This window comes from Orycteropus afer, unplaced genomic scaffold, assembly GCF_000298275.1.
Source record: "Orycteropus afer afer isolate SDZICR_OR568_19922 unplaced genomic scaffold, OryAfe1.0 scaffold00085, whole genome shotgun sequence".
Classification (NCBI taxonomy): domain Eukaryota; kingdom Metazoa; phylum Chordata; class Mammalia; order Tubulidentata; family Orycteropodidae; genus Orycteropus; species Orycteropus afer.
Window position 1 is genome coordinate 5649236 of NW_006921672.1, and position 15851 is coordinate 5665086.

At 55.8% G+C, this 15851-nt stretch overlaps 2 protein-coding genes across 2 annotated transcripts; both read left to right on the forward strand.

Moving 5' to 3' along the window:
- Positions 1–1732: 1732 nt before the first annotated feature.
- Positions 1733–4532, forward strand: HOXB7 (homeobox B7). The gene is made up of 2 exons (XM_007941960.2): positions 1733–2132; positions 4279–4532. Exons 1-2 carry the CDS (start codon positions 1733–1735, stop codon positions 4530–4532), a joined length of 654 nt encoding a protein of 217 aa, XP_007940151.1.
- A 9481-nt stretch (positions 4533–14013) lies between these two features.
- On the forward strand, positions 14014–15712 carry HOXB6 (homeobox B6). Its single transcript, XM_007941961.1, has 2 exons — positions 14014–14428; positions 15453–15712. Exons 1-2 carry the CDS (start codon positions 14014–14016, stop codon positions 15710–15712), a joined length of 675 nt encoding a protein of 224 aa, XP_007940152.1.
- Positions 15713–15851: the final 139 nt, after the last annotated feature.

Consider the following 15851-nt stretch of genomic DNA (forward strand, 5'->3'; position numbering starts at 1 on the left):
TTTCCCCTCCCAGCCCTTCTCTCCCCGCTGCACTACCCAGCTCGCTGGCTTTCTCTCTGGCTTCTCTCTCTTCCTTCCTCCCCACCCGCCTTTGGTTTGACAATTTCGTCTTAAGTGTTTCTCAAAAGAGGTTACTTTAGTTAGCATGCGCGCTGTGGGCAATTGTTAAAAGTGTTCTTAGGTTTACTGTGAAGAGAATGTATCCTGTATCCGTGAATTGCTTTATGGGGGGGGAGGGGGGCTAATTATATATTTTGTTGTTCCTCTATACTTTGTCCTGTTGTCTGCGCCTGAAAAGGGCGGAAGAGTTACAATAAAGTTTACAAGCAAGAACCTGAGACCTGCCCGGCCCGCACTGCCTCATTTGCTCCCTGGCGCGTTTGCAGAGCTGAGGGGAGCAGATCCCTGGGGCTCCCTGCGCCCGCCGAGGCCTGGCCGCAGAGAGGAGGGGGCGGGGGCTGGAGGCAGGTGGTGCGAGTCCCTCTGCCCAGGGGCTCGGAGGGTGAGGGAGGCGGCTGCGCGTGATTGGACGAGAGAGGAATGAGGGAGGGGAGCTGGGAGAAACCCCCTCCCCTCGCGTTCCGAGGCCGACAGGCCCGGGAGACCCGGGTGCCCAGGCCTCGCTGAGAGATGCGCCCGGGCTAGTGGTTCTGATCCCGCCACCTCCCCTTTTGTTTCCATGTCTGTCCTCTGTGTGTGTTTGGGGGGTTTATAGGTGGAGTGCAGGGCTGCTGAACACGCTTACATTTTTATTTTTCTCGGACTCTGATGGGGGGAGCAGAAGGAGGGACTGACACTGTTCTCTTTCTCGGAGACTTGGCCTCCTGCGTCCAGCTCGGCCCTCCAGGACTTGCCGCCTTCCTTCCTCTGCAGCCTCCGTTTCTTTGGCAGTCTGGCTTGGCGGAGGCATCCGCCTCCCGGAACCTGGAGGGCAGCGCTCCCTGGGCCGCCCTCCTCCCTTCCCCTCTCTCCCCACCCACTCCACCCCTTTCCTTTTTTATTTTCAAACCTTTTTTTTTTTTTTTTTAAGCCACCAGAAACTGCAACGTTCCACGCCCGGGAATTGGACCCCATGCTCTAGGACCACCGAAGCCTGCGTGAACCACCAAGCCTTGGTCCATCCCTGCCCGTGCGTCTGGGGCACCGAGAGAGAGCTGGGTGGCCAGGCTCACTCATCCCTCACCTTGGGGAAACCGGACCAAGTTCCACTAAAGGCCCGACCAGGCTGAATTGGCCCGGATTAATAAAGGCCTGCCCTGCCCTGCCCTTCCCCTAGTTGCGTGCATTCAATTCCTGAGTTTGTCTCACGCTTAGTAACAGGCCGGAGGATGGCTGGGGGGGTGACAACACGGGTCGCTCTGAGATTATTTATTTCCCCTTCCACTCAATTCCATCCTCCCCAAATCTCGCCTGCAAGCTGCCTCCAGCCCGCGGGGGTCGGCAGCGGCTCTGGAGCCCCCAGCCCCAATCCACAGGGCTCGGCTTCCCCATTCATTATTGATCATATTTTATAAATCCAACGCCACACAATTTTTTCCACATTACCAGGAGCCGTGGGGAGGCTGCCCGGTCATTGGCGGAGGGGACGTCACGTGGGCGGAGGTCACGTGTTCCGGAGAGGAAAAAGGGGGTCCTTTTTGGTGTAAATCTGGACTCTAATTCTGTAATATATCAAAGAATCTCGTAAAACCGACACTAAAACGTCCCTGCCTACAAATCATCCGGCCAAATTATGAGTTCATTGTATTATGCGAATGCTTTATTTTCTAAATATCCAGCCGCAAGTTCGGTTTTCGCTACTGGAGCCTTCCCCGAACAAACTTCTTGTGCGTTTGCTTCCAACCCCCAGCGCCCGGGCTATGGAGCGGCTTCGGGCGCTTCCTTCGCCGCCTCGATGCAGGGCTTGTACCCGGGCGGGGGGGGCATGGCGGGCCAGAGCGCGGCCGGTGTCTACGCGGCCGGCTACGGGCTCGAGCCGAGTTCCTTCAACATGCACTGCGCGCCCTTTGAGCAGAACCTCTCCGGGGTGTGTCCCGGAGACTCCGCCAAGGCGGCGGGCGCCAAGGAGCAGAGGGACTCAGACTTGGCTGCCGAGAGTAACTTCCGGATCTACCCCTGGATGCGAAGCTCAGGTAACGCCGCGCACCGAGCCCTCCCGAGCCGCAGCGGCTCGGAACCTTCCGCGGAGGGCTCCCCGTGCCCAGCAAGCCACCCTTTTCCGCGTCCAGAGTGCTCCGGTGCAGAGGTGGGCCCTGGAGACGCGGCACCCCTGGGCCGGCCCGGCGCGCGCCGCCCCCACCCGGCTTTGCTGGCACTCTCAGGCTCGCTCGGCTCCCGGGCGGATCTCGCCACTGCCGCCGCCGCCGCAGCCGCCGCCGCCGCCGCCGCGGCGCTCCGAGACCCCGGCCCGCCCCCCAGCCTTCCTCCCGGCCTTTTAGCTTTAAATATTTATCAGTCGCGCCGGCACGGGCTGGAGACGAGGCCGTTTGTCTTTCGGAAGAAGGCTGGGGTTTGCAGAGAATAGCCATTAGGGTCTTCCCCTCCCTCCCCCGTCCCCACCAGGGATTTCAGCTCTGGGTGTGTCCCCCCAGCCCCAGCTAGGAGGAGGTCTGGGGGAGGGGGCCGCAGCGCTGAGCGACACTCCCCTCCCCCTTCCTTCCCAGCCAACCCCGCTCCCCCATTATTCCCATCAGGACAATTAGAGGTGGGCCCTGGAGGCCCCGGCAGGAGGAGGGGGTGCGAGAGAAGAGGAGGACCCAGCCAGGGACACCGACCACAGGCAGGTGGAGGGAGGGGGCTGAGGCCAAAGAGATGAGGCCTCTGACCCCCCAGTGAACTTGGAGTGCGGCAGGAAAACTAGAGAAAGGGTCAGAGGCTTGGTGAGAGTACAGCTGGCATCCTCGGGTGCTGGCCCTGCCAGGACTCCTAGGTACACCACCGCAGAACGGGCCAAGTTTGGAGGTGCAGTTCCAGAAGTGTGACGCTCTTGCTTGGGGGATGGGCTAAGACTCCATGCAGCCAAGTCAGGACACAGAGGGTCCAGCTGCTGCAGGAACCCTAAGAGGCCAGAGGCCCCATGGGGGTTACCTCCCAAGCCTGGCTCAGACATTCCTCTTACCACTGTCCTACCTGGTCTCAGGGGCCAGCCTCAGAATCCAGAAGGCCTAAGACCAGTGGCCAGGGGCTCCCAACCCCTGGAGGTGGTGGGGGCCAGGAGCAGTGGCTGCTGCACCATCAGTATTGGTGATCATGGTCCCCATTACCTGCTCCATAATTCAACTGCCTTTCCAGTTGATTGATCAAAGCCCCAATTTTTCTGCTCTTAAACACTGTAAACATTTCAGTTTGACTTTTATCTGATTTTAAATTAGGGGCCCTAGCTCTTTCTCCCTGTCTCCTCCCCAAGAGGGCTGGCAGCAATACCTCCTCTTGTGCAACTCCCCCTGCCCAAGGCTCCTCAGGGTTCTGGGCCTAACCTGAGCAGTTCCCATCTGCCCTTCAGCCCCCGCCACCCAGATGCTTCAAGTTTCACCCCAACCCAGGCTACTGTCCCTCTTCTCCCTCTGTCGTTTCTGGAGGCCCAAAGATTGCTTTGGAGAGCTGGGCTGTCTGGGAGGTGGGCTGGCAGCACAACCTGGCCTAGTCTGTTTCCACCACTGACTGGAAAAGAATCATCAGAGGACAGCTGCTCCCAGACCAACTCCAAGTGCCAAGGAAATCTGCAAACTCTGACCTCCTCCTTGTTCCATAACAGGCTGGGGTGGGGGGTGTTGGGACTGGGCCTGTGATACTCCTTTGTCTCCTTTTCTTGTTGGGAAATCCACCCAGGCCAGGCCTGGGGCACCACTTCAGGGTGATTTGCATGGTGCCCATTGTCCCCTACCCGAACCACCACCAGACCCAGCTTTTAAACGGGGAGGCTTCCAAAGGTTCCAGAGGGTGACAAGATGGTTACCTTCCCCTCATCCCACATATATCCTTTAGGATCCGACCCTTCAAGAACCTGCAGGTTAGATTGTCCTGGGTCCAGAAACCAGGCTGGGCTAGATTTCTGGATAGAAAATGGGGATGTTTGCCTTGGGAGGCCTGTAGAAAGATCTGCAGCCTAAGGCAAAAGGTTAGATACAGGCTGGAGGATGGAAAATAAGAATATGGTTTCAATAGGAAAATGGACTTCTCTGCCTCCAAAAAATCACCCACAAGGTTTAAGATGGAGATGGGCACTCTCCTGGCATTTTTCACACTCATTTCTTTTTCTCCTCTAAATACTGTGCGCAGGGACAGACCGCAAGCGAGGCCGCCAGACCTACACCCGCTACCAGACGCTGGAGCTGGAGAAAGAGTTCCACTACAATCGCTACCTGACGCGGCGAAGGCGCATCGAGATCGCGCACGCGCTCTGCCTCACTGAAAGACAGATCAAGATTTGGTTCCAGAACCGGCGCATGAAGTGGAAAAAGGAGAACAAGACCGCCAGTCCTGGCGCAGGCGGCCAAGACAAGGCCGAGGCGGAGGAGGAAGAGGAAGAGTGAGGGACAGAGAAAGGGCAGAGGAAGAGAGGAAAAAAACAGAGAGGGAAAAGGGAGAAGCCCCACTCTGGGAACTGAACCAGGAAAGTTAAATATTTAAATAGAAGCAGTTTTTTTTTTTTTTAATAAAAAAAATTTAGAGAAGAGGGCGAGAAGAAATTTGAGTGTCTTAACACTGAGGGAAAAAAAAATACTACCTATAGGAAAGTCCGTTGGGTTTGTTTTTGTACGACACGCAGAGGCCATGATCTACCTGTTCTGTAGCTTTCTGAAATCTGCCTTCTCTTTTCTATGTGGTCCTTGTAAGGTCTTTGTAAAGTCTAGCTGTTTTGTAAGCCCCCTTTGATGGTGTCTCTGTGGACTGTAAGTCTGGACTAACGTGTGAGGTTCCCCGCCCTCCTGGGCCTTCTCTTCCTGGTAGCGGCCGCCCAAGGGCCTGAGTGAGCCCTAAGGACCGGCCGGGTAGCTCGTGTGTTCCCATTGTGCGCCTGCCCGCTGCTCTCTGCTTCTGCTAGCCCCTTGTGCCTCTTTACATTCTCCGTGTATCTGAAGGATGGAAAAATAAAACATAATTACAAAGAAACATGTGCCCTGTGTTCTGTGTCTCCCTAAGCCTGGGAAGGCCAGGGTTAGCGATGGGTGGTACAGTTCCAGCACCCCTCCGCTCCGGGCCATTGCTTTTTGTGCTGGAGTCTGCTCTTCTTCCTGATGTTCCTTGCTCTGGGGGCTGCTGACTTGTGGACCCCCATATTGCACGCATTCCATTTACACCTTTTTACACACCTCGACACAACACACAATCATACACATTTATTTAGAAGGTGACCACATACAAAGAAACGTGTTCACTGTCCCACTAGGTCCCAAATAAACACCAATATTCATAGCCCACCGGTAAACATACCGGCATTCACACAATTCCAGTCCAGTCCCAGGGAACACGTACCTTCACACTCAGGCTCACACACACTGGCTCCCAAACAGACACATTAATACACACTCAAACGTACATTCACATTTGCCCCCAAGTAAATACAGCCATGAGCTCACAAGCTCAGTCACACGTACTCGAAAATACAAACAAGAAAACCCCACAGATCCATAAACCATCTTCCCCATCCAGGCCTTCAAGCCAGGCTGCTGGCTCTCAGAGCTTTATGCACCCGCTGCCGCTACCGGGGCAAAAATAAGAGCAGAAATCCGAAATACTAGGCCTCATCCTCAGGAAGGGTGGAAGGAAATAAAAGGGGAAGAGCCAAAGCCGTTCCTGGCGGCGTTGGGCTGAGCGAGGCCCAGGAGCGGAGACCTTACCGCGGACCCAAGCGGCCTCTAAAACCAGCGGCTCGAGACATCTCGCTTGCTCGGCACACGTTTTCGGCAAGTTTGGTTATTTTCTTTCCATTTATTTTTATTTCATTGATTTTAATTTATCTCATTCTAAATGGACACAAATGACTCAGATCAAAAATTTCAAAATTAGCCCCAGGAGCGAGCCTGAGCGCAGCGAGGTTACTGGGCTAGAGTAGCCGGACGCTGGCCGCTCTGATCCAGGCCTCCGCCGGCTGCCTCCGCGTCCCTCTGCTGGCTCTCCTCGCTGCCAGTAACCTGGAGCCTTCTCCGGAGCACAGAGAGGGAGGGGGAAAAAAAGAGAAACATTTTTGGGGTGCTTATTTCGTTTCATTCATTCGAGCGCCGGCTGCTCAACTCAAAACATGGGGATATAGCACGGAACCTGGAAAACGGGGTGATTTTTTTTTCATTCCAAATTGTCCCTTAATTGAGGGACGAAAGCCCAGAAAACAGCATAAACGCAATTAAACCTGCAGAACTGATTTTTAGTATTTATTCGATTGTAAATCCAGGGTTATTTAAATTTGAAGAACTGGCGTCGGGACAGAAAGGGGGAGGGGTGATGAAGGGAAAGCGCATTTTAAGAGAATTGGTTTAATGTGAATTTGCAAGTAAAAGGCCCCTGAACCTACAGTTTTCTCTATTAATGATCTCAGAACCCCCTGGAGAGCGCACCGAGAGGTGCCGGTGAACCTGGACAGGTTTGGTCCCGAGAGGCCAGGAGCTGGCTTTACCCGCTCCCAATTTCTGGGGTGCGGAGGCGAGAATAGGGTTGCTGTACTGCGCTCTTTGGCCCTGGCCCAAGACAACCTTCCCTCCTGGGGCAAAAGCTAGGCCTGCGAGACTGTAGGGCGCACACCCCGCAATGCTGCTAGCCTCACAGGTGGGGGACCCGCAAGCTACGGGGCTCAGAAGGAGGGGGCGGTTCACAGGGGAAGAGGGAACACTGAAGGTTTCATTTCATCCTGCCGCAAACGCTGCTTCCGCTTCACCCCCAAACTGTCTGAGAATAGTCCCTGTGCGGAGGAATTGGGGGTGACATTTTACTAGCGGAGGTAGACAGAGCTCCTGCGAGAAATAGGTGGCTCCGAAAAGAGCCCCCTTTCCTGCTGGCCCCTTGCGGCTCCTCCGCCCTCCTTCCAAGCACCCCAAATCTCACCCCTTCTCAGATTGGGTTTCCCCAAAAAAGCAAGAAGGAGAAGAAAAGAAGATGGCGACTGAGAAAAGGGCGGCTGGTGGAGCAGCCATGAAGAAATGCAATAAATTCCTTGTTGTTTTATGAAAATTTACAACTTTGTGATAGAAGTTTATGAGTGGTTGAATCCAGCGATTGGCCGGCGCCGGTCATGTGGCCGGGCGATCGTGAACATGAACTTTTTATCATTTCCCTGGTGGTTATAATGCAGCATTCTTTTGGACACCACACCTAGGTCGGAGCACTGTCGTCCTTCAGGGTTCCAGCCTCTTGATATTTTTAATACTTCAGTATCAGCTCAACAGAGTGAAAGAGAGCAAAGGGAGAGGGGGAGATAAGAGAGAGAGAGGGAAGGAGGGGTGGGAATTACACAAAAGAGAGAACCAAAAAGAATTTTCATTCCTAAGTTCATTTGCTTGCTGATTTGGGATTTCAGTCATCATGGAGGGTACGTGGAAAATTTGCCCAGGACCGCAGAGTGATACCATTTTTCAAAGCCAGAATGTACTCTATTTTCTATGCAAATGTCAGAAAAGCGAAACACCCTCTCTCCCAAGTCAGAGAAGGGGAAGCAACGGCTCACAGGTTGGGACAATATTATCTGGAAGCTGAAGAAGAAACCGAACGCTCTTTTTTCTCCCTCCCCACCCCTTTCAATCCGGAGGGGTGAAAAAAAACCCAAGCTCTGCAAAGGTAAGCGAGCTCTACAATTTTCCTCTTGTTCTTTTGCATCGATTTTGTAGGGGGGTGGGGCTTGGGTTGACTCCCTCCCCCCCAAGACAGGGCTGAACCCCACCTCTGGACGCTGCAGGGAGAGTCTTCCCAGGAAATTCGGTGGCAGAGAGAGGGGTGGCTGCTTCCTGGAGGGGGAGCCTAGGCAGGGAAGACGGGAGGAGGAACCGAAAGGGGCCACGAAGGCAAGTTCAGAATCGCCTTTTTTAGCCGGAGCAGAGCTTCAGGCGAGGGGCCGCGATAGCGAGGATGGGGCTACCTGGGCCTCAGCGGCGCCCGCAGAAGCCGGGGGCGACGGCCTCCCGGGGTCTGCGGCCCCTCCCCCCCCCCAGTCCCTTCCATGTCCCGGCCTCTCCCCATTACCCCCGTGCAGTTCTCTTGCCCAGTGCGGGTCCCGGCGGTTTCCCGGCATCGTTGGCACAAGGGGAGGTGGCGCTCAGGGACGTCCTGGTCTCTGGAGGGCCCGGAACCTCCTCAGAGGCTGACGAGAGGAGGCAGCGGCTAGAGAAATACAGAAAGGACAATTGGCAGAGAAATGCTCACAGTCTCCCTTCGGAGACATTGCTGAAATTGAAGGGCTGTGGGTGGAGGCACCCACAGGCAGGGCGACCCCCCAGGAAGACAGCCAGAGGGCCCCTGCCCCTCACCACTCCCGGAGGAGGGAGCCTCGCTCTGCAGGGAGACAGTTTTGTGGGTTTAACGCGGTAGGTTACAGCGTGTTGTTTTCTCTGTTATTGATTCTATTACTTGTGTTTTATTGGTACTGGGATGTGTTGATTTCGGTGAAGGAGAAAAATGTCATGTATGTCTGAATTGGAAACATTGTTCTTTTGCAAACTTTCCTGGATCCAAACGTGATGATTGTGAAGCTGTTTAGCATGTTGTTTGGGGCTTGTAAACCAAAAAGAAAGAAGAAAGAAAGAAAAGAAAAAGAAAATCCAGTAAGGGGACCTGAGGGTGCCTGGTCTTGGAAAGACGCCTGGCACTGAGCTCGCACGGCTAGTCCTGTCGCTCCGGCGCCTGATTTCATCCCCAGCTAGGCCTCCTTGGAGGCGGGGAGAAGAGCCGAGCCGTCGGCGGAGGGTCAAGGTTCCTAGAGTAGCTGGTGTGTGTGTGTGGGGGGGGTGGTGGCCTGGGAGGAGGCATGAGTCTCAAGCCTTGCACTAAAAAATGGGGTGAGAGCTTCCGCGGAAGCTGCTAGCGGAGAGATAAGCAGCGTTGGGCTCAGAGGGCAGGAGAGACTGCGATTTAGTTTGGTTTGCACAAATTGATGGTGGTTTTTCTCTTTCTTAAAACCAGATGCAGGGCATTCATTCTCGGGCTTCTGGTTCCCCTGCTTTGCAGGACGTGGGGTATGTGAGCGCGCAGGGTGGGGGTGGGGGTATTGGCCCTCTCAATACAGCCACGAGCGGAAAGGGTCACAGCCACTTGTGGCGCGAGAGGGAGACCCTGGAGGCCCAGGTGGATGCCCTGCACACAGGCCCAGACTGGGCGCCCCAGGGATTCTCTCGGCTGCACTGTGAAAGATGGTCTTGGGTAGCACCCACGGCATTCGCGGCCTATTCTCAAAGGAAAAATTCCCCAAACCCACCAGCCTAAAGGTCTTTTTCTCCTATAGTCTTGGCGGGTTATAAATCATCTCTTAGACAGTTTGCTCTGACCCAAATTATGCGGTTTGCTGCCATCTACTGTCCGTGTGGAGACACGCGGCTTCGGCGCCGCCAGCCCGCGACGCTGCACTAGCCTTGCCCGACGCCGGGATCCCCGGCTGCGCAGGTTCGGCGGGATTGGGGGGTGGGGGTGGGGTTCGGGCTCCGAGCGACGCTCCCCGCTGCATCCGGCTTCCTGGCGGCCAGGGTGTGGATTAGCGCCCAAGCGCGCCCAAGCGCCCTCCCCCCATCCCAGCTCCAAATCGGCCAGGGGAAGCGGCTATTGCAGTGGGCCACGGTTAAGGAGGACGAATACTGCCTCCCGCGGGCAGGGGGCCCTGAGCCAGAGGGTTGGGGATAGAGTCGCGAGGTCCCCCCTCCCATGGGCGCGAGAGGGGTCAGCCCGCTGGGGAGATCTGAGGCCAAGGCTGTGGAAGGTTTATTTGGTTTTCTTCTCGGCCAAGGAAAGGGACCAGCAGGGGAGGCGCCGCCCGGCAGTTCCACTTGGTTGTCAAAAGACAAACTGGGCCTGTGTTCTCCCGGTTGGCTGGTGGGTCTTGCCAGTTCTTTGGTTGGTGGGTCCGTGGTGAAGGAACTGAACCGAGTTTTCTGGAAATTGTTGGTGTGTGCAAGTGAATGTTTGACCCCTCCCCCCCATCTTGCATCCTTTCAAGCGAAGTCGACGCAAATACACCTCTGGGAAAAATGCGGGAGTGGAATTGGAAAGAAATCATTCGAGAACCAAACCATTTTTGGTTCCTGTCGGACCCCTCACACGCGCTTAACCTGACCACTATCTCAGGAAGGGTGGCCAGGGCGGGCGTCCGCGCCTCTGCTGCCGCATTGAAATATTGGCCCCTGCCTCCCTGGTTACTGATTAGCTCAGGCTTTCAAGCCGCAGGAAGGAGCTCCGGCCTCTCCTTTTAAGGTGCAGTGGCCTGGATTCCTGGCTGGGGGCTGCAGGAAATGCCTGCGGTGCCAGGCAGGCCGAGGTGTTACAGGGGTCTGGCAGGGTTTGGAGGCGCTGCGATTTGAGGGGCTGGCGGTGCTGGGGGCAAGAGCTGCGGCTTCAGACCCCCCGCCCGCAGCCGCCCCTTGAATCAGGCCCGCAGGAGCAGCCTTTCAGCTTTTCGGTGGTAGGAGTGACTTTATGGCAGTTAGAAGGCCCGTCCCAGTGAGGCGCCCTGCGGGAGGGAGCCTGCTGGGAAGGACTTGGGCCCCTCTGAGACGATTTCTTGTGGACTATCTGCAAGACTAAAACCTAGCTGGTACAGAGGGTTGGAACACTTTCGGCCTCTAGGGTGCCCACTCTGGGGATGGGGGACATGGAAAGGGGCCTGTGGCCTCCGCCCATTCCCCCCAGAAGATCAGAGATGATGCCGCTCATTTGCATAATGGAATAAGATCTTTGTACAGCTCTGGAGGGTGGATTTTAAGGCAAAGTGCCCCTCAATCTTTAGGGGTGGCCCCAGTCTCCCCCTCCCCAAAATATTTATGTTTCTCAAACCCAGAAAATCAGAGTCCAGGGGAAAATTCGGTTGAGAGATTTTAATCTCCCCACCCCAGCTGACATTGGGGTGGGTGGGGAAGGGCCCGCAACCCAAAGAGCTTGGGGGGGCACTTTGTAACTCAGAGGAAATGGGAAGCCTGGACAGTGTCTCCACCCACACACACACACACACACACAGAATTTTACTCCTGAGTCTAACACAACTTAGGAGAGACATTTTCCTGGGAGCTAGAAAGTATTTGCACCCACAAGACCACAGCCTTGCAGCCCAGAAAATTGCAATGATAAATCCTGCCTGTGGGCCATCTATGCAATCCTTCTGGTTTGTACTCAAGACTTGGTACACATTTCTATCCACCTCTCCAGAGACACACACTTCTTCCTCGAGGAGCGGACACACACCCCAGGCGGGCAGACCGGCTGTGCCCGCTGTGTATTTACATACTGCTCCGTGGAGACAGACAGACTCCGGTGGACCGAACCACAGACAGATGTGTGGAGATCTGGCTCCAGAAGCCAGGCGGTCTCTGGCCGGGCCCTGCTCGCCTGCTCTTTCTCCCAAACAAATGGATCAGACGAATAAACGCTCATAAATACCTCTGGGCTTAGATAAGAGCGATGAGGCGCTATTTCCTTTCATGCCCGACTCCAGGCGCCCGGGCCCTGCCGTCGCGGCTCCATCTCCTGACAGGCAACCTGCAGAGGTGAGGTTAATTTGGGGGCTTCGACTCTTAGGATAAGGAGATTATTTTTGTGCTCATACCTCAAAGGAAGCTCCCCCACCCCGCACCTCTTGCATCCTATATTACTTTGCTCAGACCATCCAGTCCCACAGGGAGGCTCACACTATCCAGTCCTAGAATGGGGGCATTGTGGCCTGGGAGAAGGCAGGCAGAACTGAGGCCCACAGCAAACCTCAGTGGCAGAGAGGAGAGATAGGCAACCAGGCACTCTCCCTCACTTGCTCCCCTTGCCCAAATGGCCCCCATCTCTCTCTAGGAGTGGACCCAACCACAGCTAGATTGGAGCATTTATGCTTCTCCACAGTTAAAGGGTCTGTGTTTCCTTTTTCAAATCCTCATCAAAATCTCACAGAGCCATGGGGAAAAAACAATCTCATAGAGCCAGAGTGGTGGAGGGCCATCCAGGCATGGCCACTTTGGGCATGAAGGTGCAGTCTTGAAGTTGCCCTGAGTTTAGAGAGCCCTGGAGGCTACTTTGCTCTCCACCAGGTCCCCAATCTAGGTCTCCCCAACCTCATCCCTCTACCACCATCTCTAGTGTCTTGTGTCATCTTGGGTGGGCAGAGATGACCCACAAAAAGGAGCCCAAAGAACAAGACAGTCTAAAACAGCAGTGGACTTTGCCCCACATCTTGCCTCCTTTCTCTCTCCCCAGGTCAGAAGGCTGTCACCCATCACTGCCTGGTCTCTGCATGCATGTTAGCTTGTTGGAAATGCATCATGGTCCCAGCTCCCCACCTGGTATCAATGCTCATTTTCCTTGGGTGAGAAAGAGAACCAGGGACATACACTCTCACATCCCAGCTTTAGAGCAGCAGCAAAACCTGGTGACACGAACAAACTAGGTGATACAAACATAGGGTGTGGGAGGGAATCTAGAGATGCTGAGAGGCAGACAGAAGGATTGGAAGCATTTCCAGAAGGGATGCAGTCCCCCAGCAGAACTCAAACACTCCTCTCTCCTCCCAAAACTAAACCAACACCAAGTCTTGGGAGAGATTTTTAAAAAGAATTTCCAGCTTCTAGAGAGACCTTGAAAAGGGGCAAGTGTTACTTTCCTCCTGGTCGTGTCTGATTTCCTGAAATATCAGGAGGGTCTGAAGACCTGGAATCCGAGGAGGAGCAATTTCTTTCCTGTATCCGGACTTACTGGGACATCCTTGATTCCTAAGACTCTATAGTGCAGGATATTCCCATGTTGCTGGGGTAGGAGGTGAGAGGCTAGAAGACAGGATGGAGATCAGATAGGTAAGGCCGCCTGACTCCTCCTGGCCAAAGTCCCAAGCGGAGGAGAATGCTAAGCCCTTTACCCAGTACCTTTTCCTGATGAGAGCAGCTGTGGACTAGAACCAGTCAGGCCCCAGCCAGCCGCAGCCATCCAAAAGGCTCTGAGCCTGGCTGCAGACCCAGAGGAGGAAGCTTGAGCTCCTACCCTCCTCCCATTTCCCTGTCTTCTGAGACCTCTGGGCACTGGGCTGTGGCCTGTCTCCCTCAAACCATAAGAGTTGTGGAGAAAGAGGAATAATACTAAACCTGGACTTGGAGGAGATAGAGCAGATCTGATAAACAGGGAAAAAACGATTTCAAAAAGCTGGGACCTAGGGTATGGCTTCTTCGCCTCTCTCTCTCTCTCTCTGAAAGCGATGCTAATTAGACAGCGGAGAACTCTTCTCCCTTCTACCAACACTAAACCCTAGAAACGAACCTTTTCCATCTCGATGTCAACGAGATGGGGGATATTTACCTAGCCCTCCTTTGAGGGAACAGGCCAAGCAATGCAGGGGTTAACTTTTCTGAAAATACAATGAACTTTTTCCTATCCTGCGTGTGTGTGTGCGCGGTGTGTGTGTGTGTGTGTGTGTGTGTGTGTGTAGGGATATATTTATTTAATCACAGGGGGATGGGGTGGTCTCCATCCAAACGCTCCCTCCTCCCTCAAAGGCACAGACGCCTCTTTCGCAGATCCTACGTAGGTGGAACGGGACGTGTTGTGTTGTTGGGGGAGAGAGAGAGAAAGGCGAAGGAGAAGAAGGAGGAAAAAAAAAAGGTTGATAGGTTTGTGCGCGGGTCCCTCGTGCGGGCCGCGCTCCTCCTGGGTGCTATTTGACAATTCCTGCCTCTGCCATTGGTCAGTGTTGGATCAGATGGTTGTATTTCCTTCTGGCCCTCACTGGCACCTCGCCATCCCCCCTCAGCTAAAACCCAATCTCGGATATACTACTAATAGGCGCGGCGCTCGGACTATAAAACACAACAAATCATAAACCCGGCGGAGCAGCAGCGGCCGCGCGCGCCTCCCCTCCCAATGAGTTCCTATTTCGTGAACTCCACCTTCCCCGTCACTCTGGCTAGCGGGCAGGAGTCCTTCCTGGGCCAGCTACCGCTCTACTCGTCCGGCTATGCGGACCCGCTGAGGCACTACCCTGCGCCTTATGGGCCCGGGCCCGGTCAGGACAAGGGCTTTGCTGCTTCCTCTTATTATCCGCCAGCCGGCGGCGGCTACGGCCGCGCGGCGCCTTGCGACTACGGGCCGGCGCCGGCCTTCTACCGCGAGAAGGAGTCGGCCTGCGCGCTCTCGGGCGCGGAGGAGCCGCCCCCGTTCCATCCCGAGCCGAGGAAGTCCGACTGCGCGCAGGACAAGAGCGTGTTTGGCGAAACCGAGGAGCAGAAGTGCTCCACTCCAGTCTACCCGTGGATGCAGCGGATGAATTCGTGCAACAGTGAGTGAGACTGCCCGCCGCCACCCCGACCCTGCGGGCCCCCACCCCGGGACCCAGCCAGCGAGGGGCCCCCCACTTCCCCACGGGGTGCAAGTGGGCGTCTCAGTTAAGAGATAAAGGAAGATGGGCGCCTGCACGGGGTCTCACGCCCTGCCCTCTCGCCCCTCAGGAGTAACAAAGTTTGCAAAGTCCCAGCTGGACTCAGAACCAGGGGGAGCAGTGGGATCTCCCGGAGCGTCAGGCCAGAGCGGGGATGCCCGGGCAGGGCAGGTAGCAGGGGTCACAGTCACTGGCTTTACTTTTCTTTGCGCCCCCAGACCCCAGTCCCGTCCCCCACCCTAGAACGGCTCCATTAGAAACGGTGTGCGTCATGAGGAGGGCGGTGTGACGCTGGCGAGGGAGAGCGGAGTCTGTCCGAGACTGTTTCCCTGGGGATGGGGGACTGGGGAAAGATGGGGCACTAGAAAAGGGGAGTAGTCAGAGGAAGGAGGGAGAAGAGGACGAACGAGAGAGGGCAGTGGGGAGAGAGGGAGAAGCAGGCGCCTGGGTTGCAGGTTGGATTATTTGTCGGCCTTAAATCCCAAATTGATGTCCATTAGCGGGACACGAAAGTGAGGAGCTGTTAATGCCGACTATGGATCGATCCACGTCATTACGGATTAAAGGCCGGAATCTATCACAGGGTGGGCGGGGGAGAGCTAGACGGATGGAAAGGGAGGGGAAGAAGAGATGCGTCCAGGAAGAGACACACCTGGCCAGCACCTCCTCGGCCCCTCCCCCTAGGCTCAGGTGGGAGTTCGAACTGCCCAACCCCTCCCCCACCAACAGTCTAGACAAAGAGGGCGCAGGCCTGCGACACCCCCCACGGAATTGAGAGGAGGCGCTGGAGGAGTGTGGGAGGGTGCGAGGGACCAGGGTGTGGAGGGCTTGCTTGGACAGGCTAGAGTCCAGGTGTGGGGATCGAGTGGGGGAGGGGCTCCGGCCTGGTGACCCCGGGCCTCAGCATCTTTTCTTTGCGTAACAGGTTCCTCCTTTGGGCCTAGCGGCCGGCGAGGCCGCCAGACCTACACGCGTTACCAGACGCTGGAACTGGAGAAGGAATTTCACTACAATCGGTACCTGACGCGGCGGCGGCGCATCGAGATTGCGCACGCCCTGTGCCTGACTGAGAGGCAGATCAAGATCTGGTTCCAGAACCGACGCATGAAGTGGAAAAAGGAGAGCAAACTGCTCAGCGCGTCTCAGCTCAGTGCCGAGGACGAGGATGAGAAACCCGCCGAGTGAAGGCGCTGTAAAGGGAGGGGGACGCGAAGGGAGAGGCCTGTAGGGAGCCCAGGGTGTCCGGCAGTACCGCGGAGTCTCTGCAGGCGGGGGGGCCCGGGGACTTGCTCCCCCGCGCCCCGGCCTGCGGGCCCAGCGCTTT

Coding starts and splice junctions, on each gene's coding strand:
- HOXB6 (XM_007941961.1), top strand. CDS start 14,014: ATGAGTTCCTATTTCGTGAACTCCACCTTCCCCGTCACTCTGGCTAGC. Junction 14,429..15,452: donor GCGGATGAATTCGTGCAACA/GTGAGTGAGACT, acceptor TTTGCGTAACAG/GTTCCTCCTTTGGGCCTAGC.
- HOXB7 (XM_007941960.2), top strand. CDS start 1,733: ATGAGTTCATTGTATTATGCGAATGCTTTATTTTCTAAATATCCAGCC. Junction 2,133..4,278: donor CCCCTGGATGCGAAGCTCAG/GTAACGCCGCGC, acceptor TACTGTGCGCAG/GGACAGACCGCAAGCGAGGC.